The 27,068-nt window shown below is 47.4% G+C and overlaps 1 protein-coding gene across 1 annotated transcript in view; it reads left to right on the forward strand.

Moving 5' to 3' along the window:
- LOC135047596 (interleukin-31 receptor subunit alpha-like) overlaps positions 1–27,068 on the forward strand; it is a 172,001-nt gene that overhangs the window by 92,757 nt on the left and 52,176 nt on the right. Inside the window, exons 8-9 of the mRNA XM_063955467.1 lie at positions 9,169–9,315; positions 22,130–22,223. Coding sequence (XP_063811537.1) covers positions 9,169–9,315; positions 22,130–22,223 — 241 coding nt within the window. The remainder of the gene's footprint in view (positions 1–9,168; positions 9,316–22,129; positions 22,224–27,068) is intronic.

Consider the following 27,068-nt stretch of genomic DNA (forward strand, 5'->3'; position numbering starts at 1 on the left):
AAAAAAACAAAACACAAATTGGCCAAACTCGGATTTTTAGTAAATACTGGCCCATGTCTTGCTCAGGAACACGCAATAGGCGGGTGGGAAGTCTGGAGACCCTTTCAGAATTTTGCTATGGTGCCCATAAAGTTCTAGCTACGCCCCTAAACATCTGGCTATAAGGACCTGTACTCAATATGAGTTTGTGGATACTCACTAAAAAAACTGAAATAATAATAAACGGCACAGAGCTATTTATTAGCACAGTACCAATTACTGTTATTCCTATAATTGATGGCTGAATAAAAGGATTTATGTTATATACGTGGGTTATGGGCTGGGGGCCTCACAGGAGATAGAACTTCTGGGGGCAGCAGCTGTTACCGTTACCTACTGTAGGTTAAAACGTCATTTGTTGTGAACATACTTCTAGGGGTGCTATTTGCCGACATTTGCTTATGACCATGCCTCAGTGGGGCCACTTTCAGAAATGTTCCCTGGGCAGCTTTAAATTCCAACTCCGCCCCTGGCTGTCAGTGATTAGACAGCTGCCGGTTGCCAGCTCCAGTGCTCACCTGTGTCCTGTTCAGTGTGTTGTGCGTGTGACGTCACACGCACAGATAGAGGAGCCAGCCCAGGATGCACCCAGATAAGAGTACAGACTGAAGAGGGTGAGGTACATGTTCAGTGTTCGCCTGTGCCTGCCTGTGCCTAGTGTCTGCAATGTGATTTTAATTACACCACAGTAGTCTCACTACCATCTGCCTGCTACAATTGGGGCATACACTGGCCTGTCTACCTGATAAAATTGTGGGGGGGGGGGGGGGGGGTACACGCTGAAGATTGTGTGAGGAAGTGGGGCCCCAAATTGGTGTCTTTCCTAGGGCCCTATGAGGTCTAAATCCACCTCTGATAAAGTTGGTCTTTAAGCTCACCACAAAGCTGCTGTAGTGATACTCAGTGAGATATGGAGGTTGTCTAGGCTCTTAGGGCCTAATTCAGATCTGATCACAGCAGAAAATTTGTTAGCAAATGGGCAAAACCATGGGGGTCATTCCGAGTTGATCGTAGCTGTGCTAAATTTAACACAGCTACGATCGTTAACTCAGACATGCGGGGGGACGCCCAGCACAGGGCTAGTCCGCCCCACATGTCAGTGCCGGCCCCCCAGCACAAATACAAAAGCATCGCACAGAGGCGATGCCTTTGTATTTGATGAGTAACTCCCGGCCAGCGCTGCTACTGCGGCTGGCCGGGAGTTGCTCCCGCTGGCCGCAGCGGCTGCGTGAGACGTCACGTAGCCGTCGCAGCCACGCTTGCGTTGGCCGGACCGCTCCGCCTAAACGGCGGCTTAACGCCGCCGTTCAGCCCCCTTCCGCCTAGCGACCGCCTCTGTCTCAGAGGTGATCGCTAAGTAACGAAAGCTGCCATGCGCCGGCGCACTGCGGCACCGGCGCATGCGCAGTTCCGACCCGATCGTTGCGCTGCGACAAACTGCAGAGAGCGATCGGGTCGGAATGACCCCCCATGTGCACTGCAGCGGAAGCAGATATAAAATGTGCAAAGAGAGTTAGATTTGGGTGGGTTATATTGCTTCTGTGCAGGGTAAATACTGGCTGCTTTATTTTTACACTGCAATTTAGATTTCAGTTTGAACTCACCCCACCCAAATCTATCTCTCTCTGCACATGTTATATCTGCCTCCCCCCCTTCCCCCTGCAGTACACAGTTTTGCCCAACTGCTGACAAATTTGCTGATGCGATCAGATCTGAATTAGGCCCTTAGTTCATACTTACCGACATTCTGGCTGCTCTCTGCGGGAGAGAGCAGCCAGGTCGGCTCAGCGGGCGGGCAGGGGAGGCTGTGACGTAAAGGAGGGGGTGACCAGAGGCGGGATGGGGGCGGAGCAAGGGCGGGATGGGGCGGTGCAAGGGCGGGGTCACAGTGGCACCTCCTTTAAGCCACGCCCCCACTCTAATGCCACACTCACCGGCATTACACTGCAGGGGCGTGGCTATGATGACGCGATTGAGCAAGAATCGCGTCATCGACTGCCCGGACCGCCCACTTTACACACTAAGTGGGCGGACGGGCAGGGGGGACCCCGCAAATCGGGAGACTTGCCTGCTCTTCCGGGGGGCCGGGAGGGTCACCCGATTTTCGGGAGCCTCCCGGCCATTCCGGGAGAGTAGGCAAGTATTCCTTAGTTTCCACTGTCAAGTGGATAGCTAGCAAAGTGAGCCTTTGATTTCTGTGACATCGTTGACTGCACCTGTTAACAAGAAAAAGCCCGGGGGGGCAGAGTGTCCTCTCAGTGGTGTGTAGGCGGCAGTTTGTTATCGGTTGGTGCTGACCAGGCAGCCGGGATCATAGCCTGCTAAAAAACACAGCATCATTAGCTCGTTTCTATAGCTTGCACTGTGCACCGCATGCTAGTCACAGCACTGCATGGCAAAGAAGAAAGTTTAAGACAGTAGGCGGCATAGGAGAGATCCCAGGTACTGGAGCTCACCCGCACAGTGTCGGAGCCAGCTGCGGGCAGACAGGTGGGTCAGAGACACTGCCTCTGGACCCATCTAATGTCTCACTGGAGCAGAACAGCACTGCCGGTAAAAAAAAAAACCCTGCTCCTCTGTAACTCCTCAGCACCCCCTCAGCACCTGGGCATACCCCCTTAGCGCCCCCCCCCCCCTTCCCCCCTAGTTGCGGCTCTGCAAGTGGCAGTGGGGTAATTACATGGCCATATACAGTCACTCATAAACATTGCCTCAGACTGCAGCTGCTCCTCTGAGTCCTGCCTGTCAGGCTGTCACTATGGCCAACCACACCAAGTACAGAAAGAGGCTCTGAGTAGTGTGGTGCTGACACTGCACTCAGTGAGTTTGAGTGATCAGGCAAGCCAGGAGAGATCTAATATAATGGGAGGCTCTGCCACCTCAGCCTGCCTGCTGACTCCGAGCACCCATAGCTGATAATATTGGCGCTGCGGCTAGTGCAGTCTCCTCCGGACCTCACCTGTCACCAACCAAAGGTGCTGTCCCCAGAAAGTACGGCATGGTGCTGCACAAACGGCGGCTGTGTCACAGTGAGACACATGGTCTTCCTAAACTTAAGCTAAGTCTGCAGCTGCTGCCAATGTGTGCACTGAAACTTGCATGTTGCGGCCGGGCTATGGTGCCCTCAACTAGGCGGCGCCACGTAAACAGAGTATTTGTAGAACTGGCCCTGCAGCCGGGGTAGACAAAGTGCCGGTGCACCACACTCTGCCGCATCCCGCATACTGTCCCCACGGGAGTATCCCACGAGACTCGCTCAACATGGATAACCTCCTTGGCGGCGGGACTACTCAGCCGCCGAAGGAGGAAATCTCCACTTAAATACTCTTGTATGTGGGGGCCCCTAATGTGTGGGGGACCTGGGATGACCGCCCCTGTCGCCCCTTAGTCCGACCCTGGCAATTTAGATTTCAATTTGAACACACCCTACCAGGGACGTAACTATACATTTTTCTCCCCCAAGCCAAAACATTCTCTGCCCCCCCCCCTCCCCTCCCATAACTGGCACTAATAAAGCAGTGAATCTGCGTGCGCCACATAATAGTTGTGTGGCCTTGCTGAAATGGGTGTGGCTTTGCATGATGGGGCGTGGCATTGCAGGAAAAGACTACCTTATACCCCAGCTTTGCAACCTGCACGCCCAGACATTGGCCACCAGAGGGGAAAAAATAATCCTGATTCATGCCCCTTACATTATTTGTCATTTTTCCTCCTTATAGTAATGCCCATTATATATTATGCCACATACTGTAATGGCCCTTAAAATTCTTATGCTTCCTGTACAGGAGAAAATAACTCCATCAGTAAAGTGTTTGCTGTCAGTGTAACAGGTCATGGGTTCTAATCCTGGATCATGACTGCTAAGAAATGTGTGATTTAAAATACAAGACAATTAAATGTATAAACACAGTATGTACATTTTTTTCAGAACACTCCACACGCACACGCACACACACACATACACGCACACATACATATGTATATTTATCTTAATATAGGAAATAGGGGGGCACCAATATTTATCTTGCCTTCGGGCAATTGGTACGAACTTACGCCACTGCCCATGACACAGTATGCCACACACAATAATGCCCCCGACACATTATGCCACACACCATAATGCCTGTGACACATTATGACACGCATCACAATGCCTGTTATACATTATGCTACACACTGCAATGCCCCTGATACATTATAGCACATACAATGCCTGTGACACATTATGCCACACACTGCAATGTCCGTGATACATTATGCCACACACTGCAATGACCCTGAGACATTATATCACATACCAAAATGCCTGTGATATAGTATACCACACACTGCAATGCCCATTACACATTAAGTCCTACAGTAAGGCTTCTAATTACTTTTAAAGTACCTGCTCGTTGCCAGGGGTTTCATGCTCTTGGTTCTATGCACGGTGCCAGGGGTTTTCATGCCCAGGGTGTCATGCTCATTGCCAGGGGTTTCATGCGCTGGGTGTTATGCTTGTTGCCAGAGGTATCATGTGCTGGGTTTCAAGTTTGTTGCCAGGGGGTAATATTCGTTGCCAGGGGTTTCATGCACTGGGTGTCATGCTTGTTGCTATGGGATAATGCTTGTTGCCAGGGATTTCATGAGCTGGGTGTTGTGCTTGTAACCAGGGGGTAATGCTTGTTGCTAGGCCTGTGCTCCCAGTGCCACATATGCCCCTAGTGCCAGATATTCCCCCACAGTGCCAGATACACATATGCCCCCAGTGCCCCATATGCCCCCCAGTGCCAGCTACACACATACCCCCAGTGCCAGGTTCACATATACTCCCAGTGCCAAATATGCCCCCCCAGTGCCAGGTACACATATACCCCCAGTGCCAAATATGCCCCCCCCTCCCAGTGCCAGGTACACACATACTCCCCCAGTGCCAAATATGCCCTCCCCCAGTGCCAGGTTCACACATACTCCCCGGTGCCAAATATGCTCCCCCAGTGCCAAGTACATACATACCACCACCACCCCTTCCCCGCCAAATATGCTCACCCAGGGCCAGGTACATATATGCCCCCCCGGTGCCAAATATGCTCCCCCAGTGCCAGGTACATATATACCCCCCCCCCCCCCCCCAGTGCCAGATATGCTCCCCCAGTACCAGGTACATATATACTGTACCTCCCCCAGTGACAAATATGCTCCCGCAGTGCCAGGTACATATATATACTGCCCCCAGTGCCCCCAGTGCCAGGTACATATATACCACCCCCACCCCCCCAGTGCCAAATATGCTCCCCCCAGTGCCAGTTACATATATAACCCCCCCCCCCCCCCCCCCAGTGCCAAATATGCCCCCACAGTGCCAGGTACACATATACCCCCCAGTATCAAATATGCCCCCCCCGGTGCCAAGTACACGTCCCCCCTCCCGGGCTCCCCTGCTGCTGTGCTGTTTTGGGAAGGACACGGGAGGGCACAGTGCGCGCCTCTCCTGTGTGTCCCTCCTGGGTCTCCGGCGGCAGCGGCGTGTCTGTTAAATTAACTGTCGGCTCGTGTACATATTACATCTATCCCACATGCAGAGCAAGAGAGTTTTGCCATTAGTGTGTTTGTTGGTTTGCTAACAACCCTGAATAACCCCCTAACCTATATCGATAATAGTATCCAAAAACCATTTGGTAATGTCAATTGGAACTATAGTTAGTCAAGTCACTATTATAAATATCTCACTGTCCTATTGTACTGTATGTGCTAGATTGCTCAGTTTGAAATATGTTGTGTTCCCACTTCCTAGCCTTTTTAAGTATTCCTATCAAATTTGGGGTTACCCGCTTTATTCTAAAAGTGATTTTTAGGGGAAATATAAATGTTGCTATTCAGCCCCTGCATATATCTGGGCTATTATTTTGACAAATGTGTCCAGAAACAAATTGTGGCAAACAAATTCATTATCTATTGCTGGCACTACTATCTTCTCTAATCCCCAAGTGCGCTGTCTTGGAGTAATCCCTGACTCCTCCCTCTCCTTCAAACAACACATTCAGCACCACTCACAAGCCTGCCATTTACATCTCAGAGATATTTCCAGGATCAGACCCTTTCTCACCCAGGATGCCACTAAGGGGTACATTTACTAAGCAATGATAAGAGGGGAGAAGTGAGCCAGTGGAGAAGTTGCCCATGGCAACCAATCAGCACTGAAGTAACATCTATAATTTGCATACTATAAAATGATACAGAGCTGCTGATTGGTTGATGGGGAAATTTCTCCACTGGCTCACTTCTCCGCTCTTATCACTGCTTAGTAAATGTACCCCTAAGACCCTTATCCACTCGCTGGTCATCTCCAGACTGGACTACTGTCATCTCCTCTTGACTGGCATTCCTGACACATACCTCTCTCCACTCCCCTTCAGAATCCATTTCAAGCTTCTTACACTCACCTACAAAGCCCTCACCCACCCCTCTCCCAGTTACATCTCTGACCTTATGTCCCTTTACACTCCTACCCGTCCTTTTCACTCTGCTAATGCACGCCGCCTCTCCTGCTTCTGATTATCTCCTCCTACTCCTACCTCCAAGATTTTGCACGAGCTGCTCCCTTTCTCTGGAATTCTCTACCTCTCCCCCTCAGACTCTCCACCTCTTTACAAAATTTCAAACGGACACACTTTTTCGCCAAACCCAGCCGTCTCTTATCCTAGGCCCTCTGTGGCCCACGCTCACTCTACCAAATCTGTGTCACCCCTGTCTGTGGACCCCTCCCCTGTAAAGTGTAAGCTTTCACAAGCAGGGCCCTCTTCCCTCATGTGGTTTTAAATTTCTTACTTAACCTATCTTTTTTTCAATACTCCCTTTGACGTCACCAAATCCTTCAGTTTCTGCTGCCCTGATACTTATTTCAGTGTTGTTTATTGACGCAGCTATATACCCTGTACTTGTCCTCAGGGCGGCGATGGGGGGCGTGGCTTCATACAGGGGGCGTGGTCATTTACGCTCCCTGTACAGACTACTGTAGTGCTCTGAAATGTGCCCCCCGCTGCCCGCTGCCGCTGGCCGCTCTGAACCCCTACGTGGAGAGGTCCTTTAATGTGCGGTGCGCGATGATGTCATCACGCACCGCACAGTAAAGGACCTCTCCACGAAGCGAAACTTTAGTTTCCCTTCACAGCGGCCAGCAGCAGCGGGGGGCACAGCAGCAGCGGATCTTGCCCTGGTGCGGCGCCCTCCGGATGGCGCCGGCGCCCTCCGGAAGGCGGCGCCCCGGGCAAAAGTCCTGCTTGCCGGTGGCAAGATCCGCTACTGCTTGTCCTATATTGTATTGAACTGTAATGGCTGGTATACACGGGAGAGATGTGTGCTGAGCGAACCGCTCAGCACACATCTCTCCCGCCGCTCAGCACAGCGCAATGTGGGGGAGGATGGGGGGCCGCTCATTTCACCCAGCAGGTGAAATGAGCGACGTGGTAGATTGGCCTGCATGCAGGCTCAATCTAGCACCGGCGATAGCGATGCGAGGGGTCGCGCATCGCTATCGCTGTGGGGTATACACACGAGTGATCTGTGCTTAAAATATAAGCAATCTAGTCAGATTGCTTAGATTTTAAGCATGGATCTCTCCCTGAGTACCCCCCTTAAGTCACTGTCTTCATGTTTTGCTAATTTGTTTACTCTGTAATTGGGCGCTGCGAATCCCATGTGATGCCATATAAATAAAGGATAATAATAATAATAATAATAAAATCATCATCCCAGAACTCAGGTGAGAAAAATCTGTTTGAAATAGCCTTTGGGAAAAACATCTTGAACCTAAGCCAGGAACCATTCTATGGCCATCATTTTGAGTTGTTCGCTCGCTAGCTGCTTTTAGCAGCAGTGCACACGCTAGACCGCCGCCCTCTGGGAGTGTATCTTAGCTTAGCAGAATAGTGAACGAAAGAGTAGCAGAATTGCTACTAAATAATTCTTAGCAGTTTCTGAGTAGCTCCGGACCTACTCCTAGATTGCGATCAGCTCAGTCCGTTTAGTTCCTGGTTTGACGTCACAAACACGCCCTGCGTTCGGCCAGCCACTCCCCCATTTCTCCAGACACTCCCACGTTTTTCCCTGACACGCATCCGGTTTTTTGCAAACGCCGGGAAAACGCTGAGTTGCCGCCCAGAAACGCCCCTTTCCTGTCAATCATTTACCCATCAGCAGTGCGACTGAAAAGCGCCGCAGAAGCCACAGCAAAACTGCCAAGTTTTGTGTTAAATAACTAAGCGCATGCGCCCTGCGTGCCTTGCGCATGCGCAATTTGCAACAAATCGCAGCATAGCGAAAATCGGCAACGAGCGAACAACTCGGAATGACCCCCAATATGTATACAAAATGACCTTCCTGATCTAATGTCCAGCATCTGGACTTCAATACCGCGTTAATCCTTTCAGAATAGTGTTTACTTGACTGCTTGGTAATATAGTACAGTATTTTTATTATTTGCAAGTGGCCATTTTCTTCATTAATGTTAGCATTATTATTGTCACTATCTTATATAGCGCCAGAATACTCTGCATTGATTTAGAATTGAGAACATACACAGTACTAAAACTAAATTGGGTTTTGAAAACAGTGAACATAAGAGGCACTATTTTCTAGACAGATTTTCGTGGGGTTAGCTGCTAATATTAAGCATCCTTGAAATGTAGGAGGGACCCCAGTATGTATCTCAGATACCTGCTGCGACTCCTCCATTGCCGCCGGCAGCCGCATCCCCCATAGGTTTTTATGGGGGATGCAATGCTACCAAAATGCAAAGCATTCCCAGTATTGGTGCCTGCAGCTACCACCCCATTATAACCTATGGGCTACAAATCGCATCTCCAGCTATCAGAGGGTTCCCCCCCCCCCCCCCCCCCCGGAAGTTGCCGCTGTGCATGTGCGGTCAGTGGGGACCACGCACGTGCAGCAGCTCCGGCACTACACTTGATGCATCGCTGGGATGGGATACTTTTCGGAAACCCTATCCCTGCCTGTGCCGGATGATACATCTGGCTGATGTTATTGCATTCAGCAAAGCAATCCTGGGCGCTAATATTGCATTGCACATGTGATCAATGATAAATGGGTCCCTTAGTGTAATAACTCAAAATATTGTGACATTATTTTAAGGAGAGATTTCTGAAAATTCATCTGTGACTCATTACCTTGTGCAAGACTTGCCTTTGGGATTCAATTATACCTTTGAGGTTAAAGGAGTGACCGTCTATGGAGAACAAACTGGAAGCAGTTTTAAGTCTGTATCTACTCCTGAAAAAGGTAAGGCCAAGTGGACAAAATGAAAGCTGCATTTTTCATCACAGGTCAGAACTAAAATAAAAAAGGTAGAAATACTGTATACAAACTCAGCGAACACAGTTCATGTTTTCAGGAAAACCCATAAACACGAAGTATCGTTTTCTACCAAAGATATACAGTACAGGTTGAGTATCCCATATCCAAATATTCCGAAATACGGAATATTTCGAAATACGGACTTTTTTAAATGAGAGTGAGATAGTGAAACCTTTGTTTTTTGATGGCTCAATGTACACAAACTTTGTTTAATACACAAAGTTATTAAAAATATTGTATTAAATGACCTTCAGGCTGTGTGTATAAGGTGTATATGAAACATAAATGAATTGTGTGAATGTAGACACACTTTGTTAAATGCACAAAGTTATAAAAAATATTGGCTAAAATGACCTTCAGGCTGTGTGTATAAGGTGTATATGTATCATAAATGCATTCTGTGCTTAGATTTAGGTCCCATCACCTTGATATCTCATTATGGTATGCAATTATTCCAAAATACGGAAAAATCCGATTTCCAAAATACCTCTGGTCCCAAGCATTTTGGATAAGGGAGACTCAACCTGTATATATAATGTTACAATACACCAAACTGTTACATTGTCTGATAATTTTGCTCAATTACATACACTTAATAGCAGAGTGTTTGTACATCTGTACTTCGGAGTGCCGCCGTAGACAACTCACCCCTTGTCTCACAATTTTCTTGCTCCGGTGCCATCCACGGTGTTGAATCACCTGTGTAGAACGGTTGGGAAGGCGGCACTCAAGAGACTGAATAGAATGCAAATACTTTATTGCGTCACAGTCCATATATATATGGTAAGACCACACACAGCAATGTTGAAAAAAATTGCGGTGCAAGGTAATGTGACAATAATATGAACACTCACTTTTCCAGCAAAAGAAAAATGAAGAAAAAAAAAAACCAGCCCTCACGTTTCATATGAAAAGAAGGTGATAAATGTATTCTTCAAAACAAATCTATAACAAGAGATCCTACAGCTGTAGCCCGACAGCTGTTTCAACCAACAGTAGTTTTCATCAGGGGCTAGTGACACTGAGCCTAGGGCCTGCTTATAAAGCATAAAGTGGTGCCAAAGTCCAACAAGCCAAGCCCACGCTGCAGCAGGGCGGGATGAATGAGCCAGACGCTCATTGTAAGCCGCCGCTGTGCGGGTGATGTAGCTAGGGTAAACAAACCCGGCTCCCCACATGGCAACGGCCCTGGCCGTGAGTGTCAGTAGCGCTGCGGGATCGTAATACAATGAGCGCAGCCACCTGGTACATTTTCTGATCATTTTGCTCAATTATCTACACTTACAGTTTATATATATATATATATATATATATATATATATATATATAATAATTGTCCATGAATACAGACATGGTAGCACTCCAACGGTCTTTTCAAACGGTGACATCTTACTTTTATAAGCCGACGTTTCAAGGCCGTAGGGTCTTAAAATGTTGGCTTATAAAAATTTAATTTCACTGTTTAAAAAGACATTTGGAGTGCCGCATCTTCTATATTCATGGACAATGAGATGTGTATGCTAATGTGTATGCTAATCTAAGGAGGGTACCCCGGCCATTCCAGTTACTTTGCCAAAAGCGCCATTCTGCATGCAAGTATATATAAAAAAATATTATTGACACTCATGTTGTTATGGTGGTAGATACTGCTCCGGTGCCTACCTCACATGTTTAGCGGGATGTAATGGAGTGCGAGTAGCGCTAAACTCGCATATTTTGAAACCTCGACCAATGTGATAGGGTGCGAGAATCATCAAACTCACACATTTTATTCAACATTTAGACTCACAGTAGTTTTCATCAGGGGCTAGTGACACTGAGCCTAAGGCCTGCATGTAAAGCATAAAGTGGTGCCAAAGTCCAACAAGCCAGGGGTGTAGACTAGGATCTTGATCCGAGGCACCAACAGGCTGAAAAGCTTTGAATGTTCCCAGAATGCATAGCGCCGCCTCCTCTATAACCCTCACAGGAGCTCAGTTTTTAGTTAACCAGCCCAATGCAATAGCAGGAAAAGAGATGACAATGGTTAGTAGCCACATACACCACACTCTCACGACAGGAGAAGTGTCAGCGGCTAATGTGATACAAACCAAAAGAAGCTAAGTGCGTCAGGGTGGGCGCCTTGTGGAGCCCAGTGTACCTCGCAGAAAGAGTTTTAACAAAGGTAGGTTCTTACCATAAAACTCGTTTTCTGCTGCGGGGTACACTGGGCTCCACAAGGATAGACATAGGGGATGTCCTAAAGCAGTTCCTTATGGGAGGGGACGTACTGTAGCGGGCACAAGAACCCTGCATCCAAAGGAAGCATCCTGGGAAGCGGCAGTATCGAAGGTATAGAACCTTATGAACGTGTTCACAGAGGACCACGTAGCCGCCTTGCACAATTGTTCAAGGGTCGCACCACGGCGGGCCGCCCAAGAAGGTCCAACAGACCGAGTAGAATGGGCCGTAATGTCAGCAGGAGCTGATAGACCAGCCCTCACATAAGCATGTGCAATCACCATTCTAATCCATCTGGACCAAAGTCTGCTTGTGAGCAGGCCAGCCCCGTTTGTGAAATCCAAACAGCACAAAGAGAGAATCAGATTTTCTAATCGAAGCAATTCTCTTCACATAGATACGGAGAGCCCGTACCACATCTCTTTGGGAGACAGATCAGGAGAAACAAGTGCCGGCACCACAATCTCCTGGTTAAGGTGGAACGAAGAAACCACCTTAGGTAAATATCCGGGACGAGTCCTAAGAACCGCCCGATCACGGTGAAATATCAGATATGGGGAACTACAGGACAAGGCACCAAAATCCGACACTCTTCTAGCTGAAGCAATAGCCAGCAGGAACACCACCTTAAGGGAAAGCCACTTAAGATCAGCTGAACCAAGAGGTTTAAACGGAGACTCTTGTAACGCCTCCAAAACCACCGACAAGTCCCAAGGAGCCACAGGCGGGACATAGGGAGGTTGGATACGCAACACACCCTGAGTAAAGGTATGAACATCAGGTGAGGTCGCACTTTTTCTCTGAAACCACACCGACAAGGCAGATATTTGAACCTTGAGGGAGGCCAGACGCAGGCCTAAGTCCAGGCCCTGTTGAAGAAAAACCAACAACTTGGCTATACTAAACTTGGAAGCGTCATAATCGTTAGATGCGCACCAAACAAAGTAAGAATGCCAGACCCTATAGTAAATCCGAGCAGAAGCCGGTTTCCGGACCCGCAACATAGTTTGAATGACCGCCTCAGAAAACCCTTTAGCCCTTAAGACAGAAGCTTCAAGAGCCACGCCGTCAAAGACAGCCGGGCTTGGTCCTGGTAGACACAGGGGCCCTGAACGAGGAGGTCTGGGCTTTGTGGAAGTAGAATTGGACGCTCTGACGATAGGCCTTGCAGGTCTGAGAACCAGTGCCGTCTGCGCCACGCTGGAGCTATGAGAAGCAGATTTCCTTTTTCTTGCTTGAATTTCCGAATTACCCTGGGCAGGAGTGACACCGGAGGGAACACGTACGGCAGCCGAAACCTCCAAGGCACCGCCAGCGCATCCACGAATGCTGCTTGAGGATCCCTTGTCCTTGCGCCGAAGACCGGAACCTTGTGATTGTTTCGAGATGCCATCAGATCTACGTCTGGAAGGCCACACTTTTCCACTAGGAGTTGAAACACTTCTGGATGGAGGCCCCACTCGCCGGCATGTACATCCTGACGACTGAGAAAACATTCCGAGTTGATCGCTCGCTAGCTGCTTTTAGCAGCAGTGCAAACGCTAGGCCGCCGCCCTCTGGGAGTGTATCTTGGCTTAGCAGAAGTGCGAACGAAAGGATCGCGGCATTGCTACAAAAAAAGATTGTGCAGTCTCAGAGTAGCTCGAGACTCACTCCTAGCTAGCGATCACTTCAGTCTGTTTAGTTCCTGTTTTGACGTCACAAACACGCCCTGCGTTCGGCCAGCCACTCCCCCCTGTTTCCCTAGGCATGCCTGCGTTTGTACCTAACACGCCTGCGTTTTTCAGCACACTCCCGGGAAATGGTCAGTTACCTTTCAGTAACGCCCCATTCCTGTCAATCACTCACCGATCAGCACTGCGACTGAAAAGCGTCGCTAGACCTTGTGTGAAACTGCATCAGCTTTTGTGAAAATACATCCTGCGTGCACACTGTGCGCCATACGCATGCGCAGAAGTGCTGTTTTTTTGCCTGATCGCTGCGCTGCAAACAACGACAGAATGACCCCCACAGTTCAAACTCACATCCAGATGTTTTCCCATAGTGAACATACAGCTCGGGTAATGTAATAGGGTGCGAGTTGTAAACTCGCCAAAAAATAGACATGGTTCTGATAGGCGAGATGAGAGTGATACCATGTGGAAAAAAACATAAAACACATTAAAAGCATTTTTCCATTTATAAAACAACCCCAAATAATTTTTTACCTTTAAAATCACATTTTCATTAATTTAAACCCTAAATAGTGCTACAAACAGCCGGATATTAGCATACATGAGGAAGAACAACTCTTGCAGCAAATCAAAAGGGCTGCGGGACTGGGGGACATCATAGTGATTGGGGATTTTAATTATCCTGATATAAATTGGAGTAATGATTCCTGTGTTAAAGCGAGGGGCAGCAGGTTCTTAAATATGTTAAAGGATCAATACTTCTCCCAATTAGTCGAGGACCCAACTAGGTATAAATCTACTCTAGATCTAGTAATTACTAATAATGCGGATATTATATCAAATATCAAAGTTGGGGAGTCTTTGGGTAACAGTGATCACTATATGATTACATTTGACATCAGTTTCAGGAAACATAGCTATAAGGGTTCAACCAAAATGTTTAACTTTAGAAAGGCTAATTTCAGTATGCCGAGATGTGCAATTAAATACATTGATTGGGAAGTTTTGTTTCATAACAAGAACACTTCAGAAATGTGGGATGTTTTAAAAGGGTTGCTAGATAGCAATACTCACAAATTTATCCCATGGGCAGTAAACGAGGGAGTACTAAACTGAAACCAATGTGGCTTAACAAGAAGGTCAAGGTAGAAATGGATAACAAGAAGCGTGCTTTCAGAGCATTTAAAATCTAATGGAAAGGAGGAGTCTTTCAAGTATTACAAGGAATGCAATAAAAAATTCAAAAAAGCAATAAGAGCCGCTAAAATGGAAAATGAAAAGCAAATCGCTATAGAGAGTAAAACCAATCCTAAAAAGTTTTTTAAATACATAAACAGTAAAAGGTTAAAAAAGAAGAACTTTGGTCCTATATAAGATGAATTTGGAGGAAAGGCTAAATAGGTTGAATATGTATACACTGGAAAAGAGGCGTCTAAGAGGAGACATTATTAATATCTTCAAATATGTAAAGGGGCATTACAAAGAGTTATCAGAGGAATTATTTATTAAAAGGACACTGTTTAGGACACGTGGGCACTCGCTGAGGCTGGAGGAGAGGAAATTCCGTACACAACGGAGGAAAGGGTTCTTCACTGTTAGGGCAATAAGGATTTGGAATTCACTGCCAGGGAAGGTAGTAATGGCGCAATCTGTAAATGCATTTAAAAAATGATTGGATACATTTGTGACTGAAAATTATATCCAGGGTTATAACATTTAAAATATTGACGTTGTTAATCTGGGTGTAACATGATTTATAGTTGTTAAATAGTCATAAAACATTACTTCAGCAGGTACATTATAATCAACACAATTTAATACAGGTTGAACACGATGGGCATTTTGCCTCTTTTCAACCTCAATTACTATGTTACTATGTTAAATGTAAGTGAGAGAAAAAGCCATTACACAAACATATTACCCTAACATTTACATCCTAAATAGTGTACTTACTGTAGATCCTACAATTTAAAACACCCATTTAAAAAAATGTAAAATCAGTTTTCGCTAACAATGTAACAAAATAAACTTTAAACAATATTTTACAGCAGTATAAAGATTAAACAAAACAATTACAAAGTAAGGTAAAATTAACAAAAAAAATCACTTAGAGACAGGGGATCCTCTGCCCCTCCCTGCCTCTTTAGGAGGCCCTCCCCCCACCGGGTGTACATACACACTTCAACCTTGGCGGAGTCATTTGGGCTTCAGTCTGGGGGCTGGGAGCTAACTGTAGAGGATGTTTGAACATCCTGAAGATCCCTTCGGGCCTCAATTTCACACTGCAAGTCCACAAAAGCTGCTGTCTGCTCCTGGATGGCAATGGTCTACTCGCGGGTGGCCTGGGTCAGCTCGGACAGCTGCATCCAGATGTCCATAGACATGTGGTAGCGGGTTCCCTGAGCTACAGAGGAGTCTCTATTTAGTCTCCGGAGCTGTCGGCCCATGCTGTCCATTTGCTGGGTCTGTCATTCCATAAAGGCCAACTGTGCCTCCCTTAAGTGGTCCAGGGACACCACTAGCTCATCCACTCATGGTATACTGGTTTGTGGGGTGGGTGGTGGCTGTTGTGGCAGCTGTGGAGGGGTTATGGGTTGTGGCTGGTACATCACAGTGTGCTCCATCATCACATCCTCTTCCTCCTCCCCTGAGGTATGGGCCACCAGGCCAACACATGGGGCTGGGACATCTGGTGCTGGTGGAGTTGTGCGCGGTTGGCACATTACTGCACGAGGTGGACCTGAAACATATTGTTTTTAAATTTCCCCAGTGGCAGAGGTCCCTCTGACAGCAGAGATGACAGGAAGCTTTGCTTCCTGCTACCACACAGTGAGCTTTGTGATTTGTCGCATCAGATCCGACCATGTCAGGGAAAGACCAGCCTGATGTGGTCGCATCTGATGCAACCATGCCAGGCAAGTGGTTAAACCTAAAGAAAAACTTTTCATGGATACTGAAACAAATGTGATGATGGTTTAAACTATTAAAATATTATGGATATATAAGAATATATTTTAAAATGTATTTGAAAATTATGCATTTTCACAATGATATTATTAAAATATGTTTACTTCATAGCCAATGTTTTGGTTATATATATTTTTTTAAATATGTGTATATATTATGATTAAAACATGTTCACCATGAAGAGGATAATCAAAATACTTTGGGAAATGATTTTGAAAGGTACAGTTAAAAGGGGGGACATTAGTCTATTTACTTACCAGGACACAAGGGGGATTCTGGACGGTCTGTATCGATGATGAGGCAGGACTACAGGGGTAAAAATTTGAGGCAGCTCCTCTTCGTAGCTGGAGCAGAACGGCCACCTCCTGTCATTGAACATTTTTTAAAATATTTTTTTAAGGTCCCGGCCTTCGTACATGCTACCTATGTGCGGTGGAGTGTTCACCGAGCATATGAGGAAAAACTACGACCACGGCATGAGCCAATGCACAGTTCTCCTCATAGTTCACCACCTTCGTCAAATTCATCAGCATCCTCCTCCTCACTCTCCTTCTCCTGCACCCCACCTCACTACTGTCCTGTTCATCCAAATCGTCAGTGCTACCCTCATCCACACTCTCTGCATCTTCCAAAACAACCTCCTCCTCCACCACCACCCCCATCCTCTGCTTTCTCCCACGTATCCTAGAAGACATTCTGTCAGCTGCAAAACAACACTACTCTTACACAGTAAACTCTCCTGCTCCTTCCAAAATCTTACTACCTATAAAAGTACAAAATGGAGGACAGGGGTTTATATAGGGTGTGTGATGCATAAATCAGAAGATCTTTGTGAGCCAATTGGTGACTTTCTAGCACACTTTGCAACTCACAAAATGAAACTCGCATTCCAGTTGGTCTAAAAAAAATCCCGTTTCCTGTTTTGAAATCTCTCGATAAGTCGCTTGCGATTTACGTTTGTGACCAAAACACGCACCTTTACATCCCGCCATTACATCCCGCCAATTATGTGGGATAAAGGCAAGACTTGTTGGCACTCCAAGACTTTGGCCAGGTACACACTACATTGACAAACAGTTGTCGCGATGGTCGGGGACAAATTCTCTTCAGCCTGGACCAGCAGGGAGTGGCCATACACATATGAAGGATGGAACAACATATTGTTCCTTCCTTCATTTACACTGCACGGGGTCCCTAGTGATATCTTCTGCTGGACCTGCAGCAGGGCCGACCGGAAGACAACGCTAGTGACTGTGGAAGTGTGCAAATTGGGCGTACACATTACACATTGTAGACTATTTGTTGTTACAAAATGGCAAATTGCCCTGTAGTGTGTACCCAGCCTCAAGCAGTAATCTTATATTTATGTTTCCTTTTACCAACAACGTTTCAGTACTCACTAGTCCTTTCAAGGTAACATGTTACCTTAATAAAAGAACCTGTGAGTCCTGTCGATGCTTTATGGAAACAGATACTGAGTGCCACCGAGCCTTTCCTTTACCCTATATATCTGCCATTGGAAAATCATAGTTTTACAAAATACCACATTTCAGCCCAGATTAATCAAGTCTTGGAAAGTGATACATTGCACGGTGATAAAGTACCAGCCAATCGGCTTCTAACTGCCATGGTAAAGGTTGTATTTGAAAAATAACAGGAGCCGATTGGTTGGTACTTTATCGCCGTGCAATTTTTCACTCTCCAAGGCTTAATAAATCTGGGACTAAGGCCCTCATTCCGAGTTGTTAGCTCGCTAGCAGATTTTAGCAGCATTGCACACGCTAGGCCGCCGCCCTCTGGGAGTGTATCTTAGCTTAGCAGAATTGCGAACGAAAGATTAGCAGAATTGCGAATAGAAAATTCTTAGCAGTTTCTGAGTAGCTCGAGACCTACTCCTACACTGTGATCAGCTCAGCCCGTTTCGTTCCTGGTTTGACGTCACAAACACGCCCTGCGTTCGGCCAGCCACCGCCCCGTTTCTCCAGACACTCTCGCGTTTTATCCTGGCACGCCTGCGTTTTTCCGCACACTCCCAGAAAACGGTCAGTTTCTGCCCAGAAACACCCACTTCCTGTCAATCACACTCCGATCACTTCAACGATGGAAATTCTTCATTCGGACGTGAGTAAATCTACTAAATTTTGTGCTAAATTACTTAGCGCATGCGCACTGCGTACCATGCGCATGCGCATTTTTGCCTTAATCGCTCCGTTGCGAAAATCTGCAACGAGCGAACAACTCGGAATGACCCCCTAAATTCGGTATTTCGATTTCTTAATAATACATTTTGTGGTTTTTATTTTTATAAAGTAGTGCTATACTAAATCAATGGAGTAAATTGCAAGGTGAAAGAATTGTTGTGAGAGGCAAAATTATTTAATCCATATGTTGTTTGAGCTTCATTTAGAACATAAAAAGAGGAACAATGTACGTATTAATTATGAGGGCAATCATTACTTATTTATTTATTTATTATGAGAGCAAAAAAACTAATAATCATTGTTAATATGACCCTTACATTATGGGGGTAATTCTGAGTTGATCGCAGCAGCAAGTCTGTTAGCAATTGGGGAAAACCATGGCCCTCATTCCGAGTTGTTCGCTCGCAAGCTGCTTTTAGCAGCTTTGCACATGCTAAGCCGCCGCCTACTGGGAATGAATCTTAGCTTATCAAAATTGCGACCGAAAGATTCGCAATATTGCGAAAAGACTTCTCTGTGCAGTTTCTGAGTAGCTCGAGACTTACTCTTGCAGTGCGATCAGTTCAGTGCTTGTCGTTCCTGGTTTGACGTCACAAACAAACCCAGCGTTCGCCTAGACACTCCTCCGTTTCTCCAGCCACTCCCGCATTTTTCCCAGAAACGGTAGCGTTTTTTCACACACTCCCATAAAACGGCCTGTTTCCACCCAGAAACACCCACTTCCTGTCAATCACATTACGATCACCAGAACGAAGAAAAAACCTTGTAATGCCGTGAGTAAAATTCCTAACTGCATAGCAAATTTACTTGGCGCAGTTGCAGTGCGAACATTGCGCATGCGCAATTAGCGGAAAATCGCTGCGATGCGAAGAAAATACAGAGCGAACAACTCGGAATGACCACCCATGTGCACTGCAGGGGGATCAGATATAACATTTGCAGAGAGAGTTAGATTTGGGTGAGTTATTTTGTTACTGTGCAGGGTAAATACTGGCTGCTTTATTTTTACACTGCAATTTAGATTTCAGTTTGAACACACCCCACCCAAATCTAACTCTCTCTACACATGTTATATCTGCCCCGACCCAGCAGTGCACATGGGGGGTCATTCCGAGTTGTTCGCTCGGTATTTTTTTCTCGTAACGGAGCGATTAGTCGCTAATGCGCATGCGCAATGTCCGCACTGCGACTGCGCCAAGTAAATTTGCTATGCAGTTAGGAATTTTACTCACGGCATTACGAGGTATTTTCTTCGTTCTAATGTTCGGAGTGTGATTGACAGGAAGTGGGTGTTTCTGGGCGGAAACTGGCCGTTTTATGGGTGTGTGCGAAAAAACGCTACCGTTTCTGGGAAAAACGCGGGAGTGGCTGGAGAAACGGAGGAGTATCTGGGCGAACGCTGGGTGTGTTTGTGACATCAAACCAGGAACGACAAGCACTGAACTGATCGCAGATGCCGAGTAAGTCTGGAGCTACTCAGAAACTGCTAAGAGGTGTGTGGTCGCAATTTAGAGAATCTTTCGTTCGCAATTTTAAGAAGCTAAGATTCACTCCCAGTAGGCGGCGGCTTAGCGTGTGTAAAGCTGCTAAAAGCAGCTTGCGTGCGAACAACTCGGAATGACCCCCATGGTTTTGCCCAACTGCTAACAAATTTGCTGCTGCGATCAACTCAGAATTAGGCCCTACGGGGGTAATTCTGAGTTGATCGCAGCAGGAACTTTGGGGGTCATTCCGAGTTGTTCGCTCGGTAAATTTCTTTGCATCGCAGCGATTTTCCGCTTAGTGCGCATGCGCAATGTCCGCACTGCGACTGCGCCAAGTAAATTTGCTATGCAGTTAGGAATTTTACTCACGATTTTTTCCTCGTTCTGGTGATCGTAATGTGATTGACAGGAAGTGGGTGTTTCTGGGCGGAAACTGGCCGTTTTATGGGTGTGTGTGATAAAACGCTACCGTTTCTGGGAAAAACGCGGGAGTGGCTGGAGAAACGGAGGAGTGTCTGGGCGAACGCTGGGTGTGTTTGTGACGTCAAACCAGGAACGACAAGAACTGAACTGATCGCAGATGCCGAGTAAGTCTCGAGTTACTCAGAAACTGCACAGAGATGTCTTATCGCAATATTGCGAATCTTTCGTTCGCAATTTTGATAAGCTAAGATTCACTCCCAGTAGGCGGCGACTTAGCGTGTGCAAAGCTGCTAAAAGCAGCTTGCGAGCGAACAACTCGGAATGACCCCCTTTGTTAGCAGTTGGGCAAAACCATGTGCACTGCAAAGGAGGCAGATATAACATGTGCAGAGAGAGATAGATTTGAGTGTGGTGAGTTTAATCTGCAATTTAAATTGCAGTGTAAAAATAAAGCAGCCAGTATTTACCCTGCACAGAAACAAAATAACCAACCCAAATCTAACTTTCTCTGCAAATGTTATATCTGCCCCCCCTTGCAGTGCACATGGTTTTGCCTAACTGCTAAAAAAATTCCTGCTGCAATCAACTTGGATTTACCCCCATATCCTTAAGACATAGCGCCACTTCCTATCAATCACTTGCTAATGAATCCTCACTGTGAGCGTAATCACAAATCAGTTGCTGCACATGTGCTTTGTGGTAGTGATGCATGCTCAGTTTTCAGATTTCACTCAATTTCAAAAACATTGGTATAGGGCCTAATTCAGACCTGATCGTAGCAGCAAATTTGGTAGCAGTTGGGCAAAATCATGGGGGTCATTCCGAGTTGATCGCTCGCTAGCTATTTTTTGCAGGGCTGCAATCAAGTTAAAACTCAGCAAAACTGAGCATGCGTATGCACCGCAATGCGCAGGTGCGTCGTACGGGTACAAAGAGGATCGGTGCTGGGCGATGGATTTAACGAAGAATCCATTCGCACAGCCGATCACAAGGTGATTGACAGAAAGAGGGCGCTTATGGGTGTCAACTGACCGTTTTCTGGGAGTGTTTGGAAAAACACAGGCGTGTCCAAGTGTTTGCAGGGCGGGTGTCTGACGTCAATTCCGGGACCAAAAAGACTGAAGTGATCGCAGTGGCTGAGTAAGTCCAGAGCTATTCAGAAACTGCAAAAAACTTTTTTTGTGCCGCTCGGCTGCAAAAGCGTTCGCATATTTGCAAAGCGAAAATACACTCCCCTATAGGCGGCGACTATCTGATCGCTGCGCTGCAAAAAATAGCTAGCGAGTGATCAACTTGGAATGACCCTCATGTGCACTGCAGGGGGCACAGATGTAACATGTGCAGAGAGAGTTAGATTTTGGTGGGGTGTGTTCAAACTGAAACTAAATTGCAGTGGAAAAATAAAGCAGCCAGTATTTACCCTGCACAGAAAGAAAATAACCCACCCAAATCTAACTCTCTCTGCAAATGTTATGTTTCTGCCGCACCTGCAGTGCACATAGTTTTGCCCAACTGCTAACAAATTTGCTGCTGCGATCAACTCTGAATACCCCCATAGTGTGCAACTCTGAATCAGGCCCAATGTTTCAGTTTCTTTTCTTCATGCTGTAATACTAAACCTTTGTGCTACAGTATGTTTTTGATGCTTATAAAAGTAGTAGTAGTAGTAGTAGTAGTAGTAGTAGTAGTAGTAGTAGTAGTAGTAGTAGTAGAACAGTAGTTATTGACACAGATAACATATAATTTATTTTCTATCCATTTGTTTTTGTAGCTTTGAATGATAATATATGGATTTCTGCAAGGACTGGGCTGATCGTTCTTGCAGTTGCGGCTTTTGTAGCCCTCCACTGTTTTGTTGCAAAAAGGTAAGATACACTGGGCGGGCTTCAATTCTTTTCACCCATTTCCACACTCATTCTATTTCTGCACTCAGGGACGTTGTATCATTATTTCAGCTCACTACCCCGGAGTAGTGAGGCACCCAACCCTTTACACAGCTAAACCTGATTACTATGGGCGCAATATGCACGATAACGGAGATCATTTTAGAAAGGAAATTGGGCGTGATATATAATTTGAATCTCACCCACTGAATTAACTCAATAGCCCACCAGTAGTCAACCCGGTTTCTGGATGGAACGGGGCAGGATTTAGGCATTTTGGGAAGATTAGGATGTGGTTTTATATTGTCTAGATTACGCATGTCTAAAGTTTGGGGAGAGATGGTCACAAGCAAAACATGAAATTAACATTTCACTTATACTAAAAGTATATTATAGAACTACTGTAGGTGATTCATCGCGCCCTACAGGCGCTCTTCACGCCCCCTTAACCCTTGTACGCCCTTGTGGCGTGCAATATTTGTATTAAATGGAGTAATACCTCCAATCATAATTGTGTGAGTGGTCAAATATTGCACAGACAAAAGGCGTGCGATGGTTAAGGTCTCGTAGCCCCTTGTAACGGCATGAACAGCGCACGCAGAGCCTGATGAATCACCTAGTAGGTGCTGTGGTTGGGGGAGTGGCGGGTGCGGGGGAGATGCGGATGGCGGAGGGGGTCCGGGGGTGCGGCAGGTGGGGGAAGGGTGTTTGCTGGGATGCCGTGGGTGGAGGAGGGGCGGGTGTGTGGGTGCTGCGAGTGGGGGTCCGGAGCCACCGCGGGTGCGGGGGTGCCGCGGGTGGGGGAGGGGTGGGTGCGGCAGGTGGGAGAGGGGCAGGGTGCTGCGGGTGGGGAGGGGGACTGAGCCACTGCGGGTGGTGGAGGGAGGAGTGGGGGTGCCGCTGATGGGGCCCGAAGGTACCAGGGCCGTCTTTTTGTATGGGCTCAATGGGCTCTTGCCCAAGGGTCCCAGGAGTATAAGGGTCCTAGGCTGATAGCTGGGAGTTCCCTCTTTCCAGGGGTACCAGGTTTTTGAAAATCGGCCCTGGGGAACCGGAGATATCCGACCTCAAAGTAGTGGTCCCCATCCAAGCCTGTTAATTGCTCTTCCCAGCCAGATATCTTGGGTTCTGTCTGACATAGAGTTTTTCTGAGGGTATAACCCAAAAGCTGTGACTCTCTCCTTTTGGTAGACACTAGCAGCTTGTCTCTACTATGCCCAGAACCAGAAATATCAGCCTTCAAGCAGCTGGTCCCTGCTCCAGCTCCACACGCCTAATATGCAGTTTTAGGTTTTCATTGGTGAATTGCTCTGGCACCTGAAACCTGAGCCCTAAGTCCCCAGTACCTCCTGAAAGGTGGGACTCTCTCTAGTTTTTATCCCATTCAAAGCTAAGAAATCTATTTTCAGGAACTTGAGATATCTGCAGTCAAGCAAGCTGCCCTCCCACCGGAAAATGATAAATATTAAGCCCACCCCACTATCCACCCCTCCCCTACGTATTAAACACCCCCTACCACCCTAAACGTCATGTACCAGGGCTTCTTCATTCAGCCCAATTCCCCCTTCTACAGTTTAGCCCCATCTGTGCAGTAAAGGAGTAATTAGCAGAAATTACTGCTCCAGGTCCTACGTGCTGAGCGGAAGACAGAACACCCCCTATCGCCCGTGGGACATCAAAGCTGCCGCTGATAGCACTCCCCACCCCTACCGCTGGAGGATGGGTAGGGGGCCCAGTGCATTGCTGTGCCCAGGGGCTTACACTGCTGTTAAGACGGCCCTGGAAGGTACTGCGAGTGGGGGTGGGGCGGGTAATGCTTCTCCTGCTTCCCCTCCTGTCAGCAGCTAAGCTGCTGTCCTCCCTTTGGCAGTGGCTCTCCCGGAGACTCGCACAGCAGCCAAGCAGCCAGTCACTATTGTTAGCGCAGGTGTCCCAATGCGCCACTTTACAGGGAAGAAGATACACTCAATAAACTACAGCTCCCAGCAGGCCTTAGCACCGGAATGCTTTGGCGCTAAGGGCTGCTGAGAGGTGTAGTTTATTTAGTGCGTCTACTTCCCTGTGATGCGTCATGTTGGGACACCGGCGCTAACAATAGTGACTGGCTGACAGAACTGACTGACTGGCTGAATCAGTGTAAAAGGTGAGAGTGCTGTGCAGTGTCAGTGACACTGTACACCCACTGCACTGCACTGCACAGTACTGTCACCTTTTACATTGATTCAGCGTCCAGACATTACCCTCCACAATATCACCCCCTCTATTCGTTACTTTAGCCATCCCGGGGCTTCCAGGCCAGCAGGCCAGGTGCTGTGTTGCGGAGTCAAGGCCTCTGGGGATCTGGGCGCGGCTGTGGCGGGGAGGCACTTCTGTGACATCACTCGCAAAGGAGGCTCCGGGGCTCAGAGAGTATGCGGCGCAGGGAGGGCTGTGAAAGCCTTCTTCTGCGCCGCTTTCATACACATCTATGCCGGTGGCCGCAGCAGCTTTTGTTTCACCTGCGCCGCAGCTAGGGAGTGGGGATTGTTGATGCCAGAGGGGGCAGGCGGACTGGCAGCAGGACATAGGATGCTGCAGTAAAAGGATTTTTTCCCCTATCTACAGCGCAGAGACTTGCTGCAGATGCAGTGGCATACCCTCTAGCTGTACCTTTTTGGCAGGTACAGTCCCTTTTTTATGGTCTGTACCGAATTTTGGCTCTCCAAACTTCCTTTGAAAGTTTAGGGAAAGGGGCATGGCCACGCCACTTTATCCGTGGCCATGCCCCCTTTTCAGATTTGTAGTGATTTTTATGTATAAATTGTTGGAGGGCATGTTGCTGCAGATGCAGTTGGCCTTTTTTGGAGAGTGGACCTGGAGCTGCAGCTCCATCAGCCTCATTGTTAATCCTGCTCTGGGAACACACAGCAGCCAAAGGGAAGAGCCTCCCATTGGATGCAACCTGTGCGGGTGGGCGTTTCTCGCCCAATCAGCTGTGGACTGGGTGTGATAGACCTGCTGCTAACTCAATGGGAGCTCCTAGCCACGCCTAGCGTTATCCACACAGTCACAGAGTCACAGATCTGGGCTATTATGTAGGAAATATTAAATAAGTAACTTGTAGACACTTGTATGAAATGCATTTTTCTCTATCGTCCTAGTGGATGCTGGGGTTCCTGAAAGGACCATGGGGAATAGCGGCTCCGCAGGAGACAGGGCACAAAAGTAAAGCTTTCCGATCAGGTGGTGTGCACTGGCTCCTCCCCCTATGACCCTCCTCCAAGCCAGTTAGATTTTTGTGCCCGGCCGAGAAGGGTGCAATCTAGGTGGCTCTCCTAAAGAGCTGCTTAGAAAAGTTTAGCTTAGGTTTTTTATTTTACAGTGAGTCCTGCTGGCAACAGGATCACTGCAACGAGGGACTTAGGGGAGAAGAAGTGAACTCACCTGCGTGCAGGATGGATTGGCTTCTTGGCTACTGGACATCAGCTCCAGAGGGACGATCACAGGTACAGCCTGGATGGTCACCGGAGCCTTGCCGCCGGCCCCCTTGCAGATGCTGAAGTAAGAAGAGGTCCAGAATCGGCGGCAGAAGACTCCTCAGTCTTCTAAAGGTAGCGCACAGCACTGCAGCTGTGCGCCATTTTCCTCTCAGCACACTTCACACGGCAGTCACTGAGGGTGCAGGGCGCTGGGAGGGGGGCGCCCTGGGAGGCAAATGAATACCTATTTTGGCTAAAAATACCTCACATATAGCCTCCGGAGGCTATATGGAGATATTTAACCCCTGCCAGAATCCGTTAAGAGCGGGAGACGAGGCCGCCGAAAAAGGGGCGGGGCCTATCTCCTCAGCACACAGCGCCATTTTCCCTCACAGAAAGGCTGGAGGGAAGGCTCCCAGGCTCTCCCCTGCACTGCACTACAGAAACAGGGTTAAAACAGAGAGGGGGGGCTCTAATTTGGCGTTAGAAATATATAAAAAAGATGCTATAAGGGAAAACACTTATATAAGGTTGTCCCTATATAATTATAGCGTTTTTGGTGTGTGCTGGTAAACTCTCCCTCTGTCTCTCCAAAGGGCTAGTGGGTCCTGTCCTCTATCAGAGCATTCCCTGTGTGTGTGCTGTGTGTCGGTACGTGTGTGTCGACATGTATGAGGACGATGTTGGTGAGGAGGCGGAGCAATTGCCTGTAATGGTGATGTCACTCTCTAGGGAGTCGACACCGGAATGGATGGCTTATTTAGGGAATTACGTGATAATGTCAACACGCTGCAAGGTCGGTTGACGACATGAGACGGCCGACAAACAATTAGTACCGGTCCAGACGTCTCAAAAACACCGTCAGGGGTTTTAAAACGCCCGTTTACTTTAGTCGGTCGACACAGACACAGACAGGGACACTGAATCCAGTGTCGACGGTGAATAAACAAACGTATTCCTTATTAGGGCCACACGTTAAAGGCAATGAAGGAGGTGTTACATATTTCTGATACTACAAGTACCACAAAAGAGGGTATTATGTGGGATGTGAAAAAACTACCGTAGTTTTTCCTGAATCAGATAAATTAAATAAAGTGTGTGATGATGCGTGGGTTCCCCCCGATAGAAAATTATGGGCGGTATACCCTTTCCCGCCAGAAGTTAGGGCGCGTTGGGAAACACCCCTTAGGGTGGATAAGGCGCTCACACGCTTATCAAAACAAGTGGCGGTACCGTCTATAGATAGGGCCGTCCTCAAGGACCAGCTGACAGGAGGCTGGAAAATATCATAAAAAGTATATACACACATACTGGTGTTATACTGCGACCAGCGATCGCCTCAGCCTGGATGTGCAGAGCTGGGGTGGCT

The sequence above is a fragment of the Pseudophryne corroboree genome, chromosome 1 (genome assembly GCF_028390025.1).
Source record: "Pseudophryne corroboree isolate aPseCor3 chromosome 1, aPseCor3.hap2, whole genome shotgun sequence".
NCBI classification, from domain to species: Eukaryota; Metazoa; Chordata; class Amphibia; order Anura; family Myobatrachidae; genus Pseudophryne; species Pseudophryne corroboree.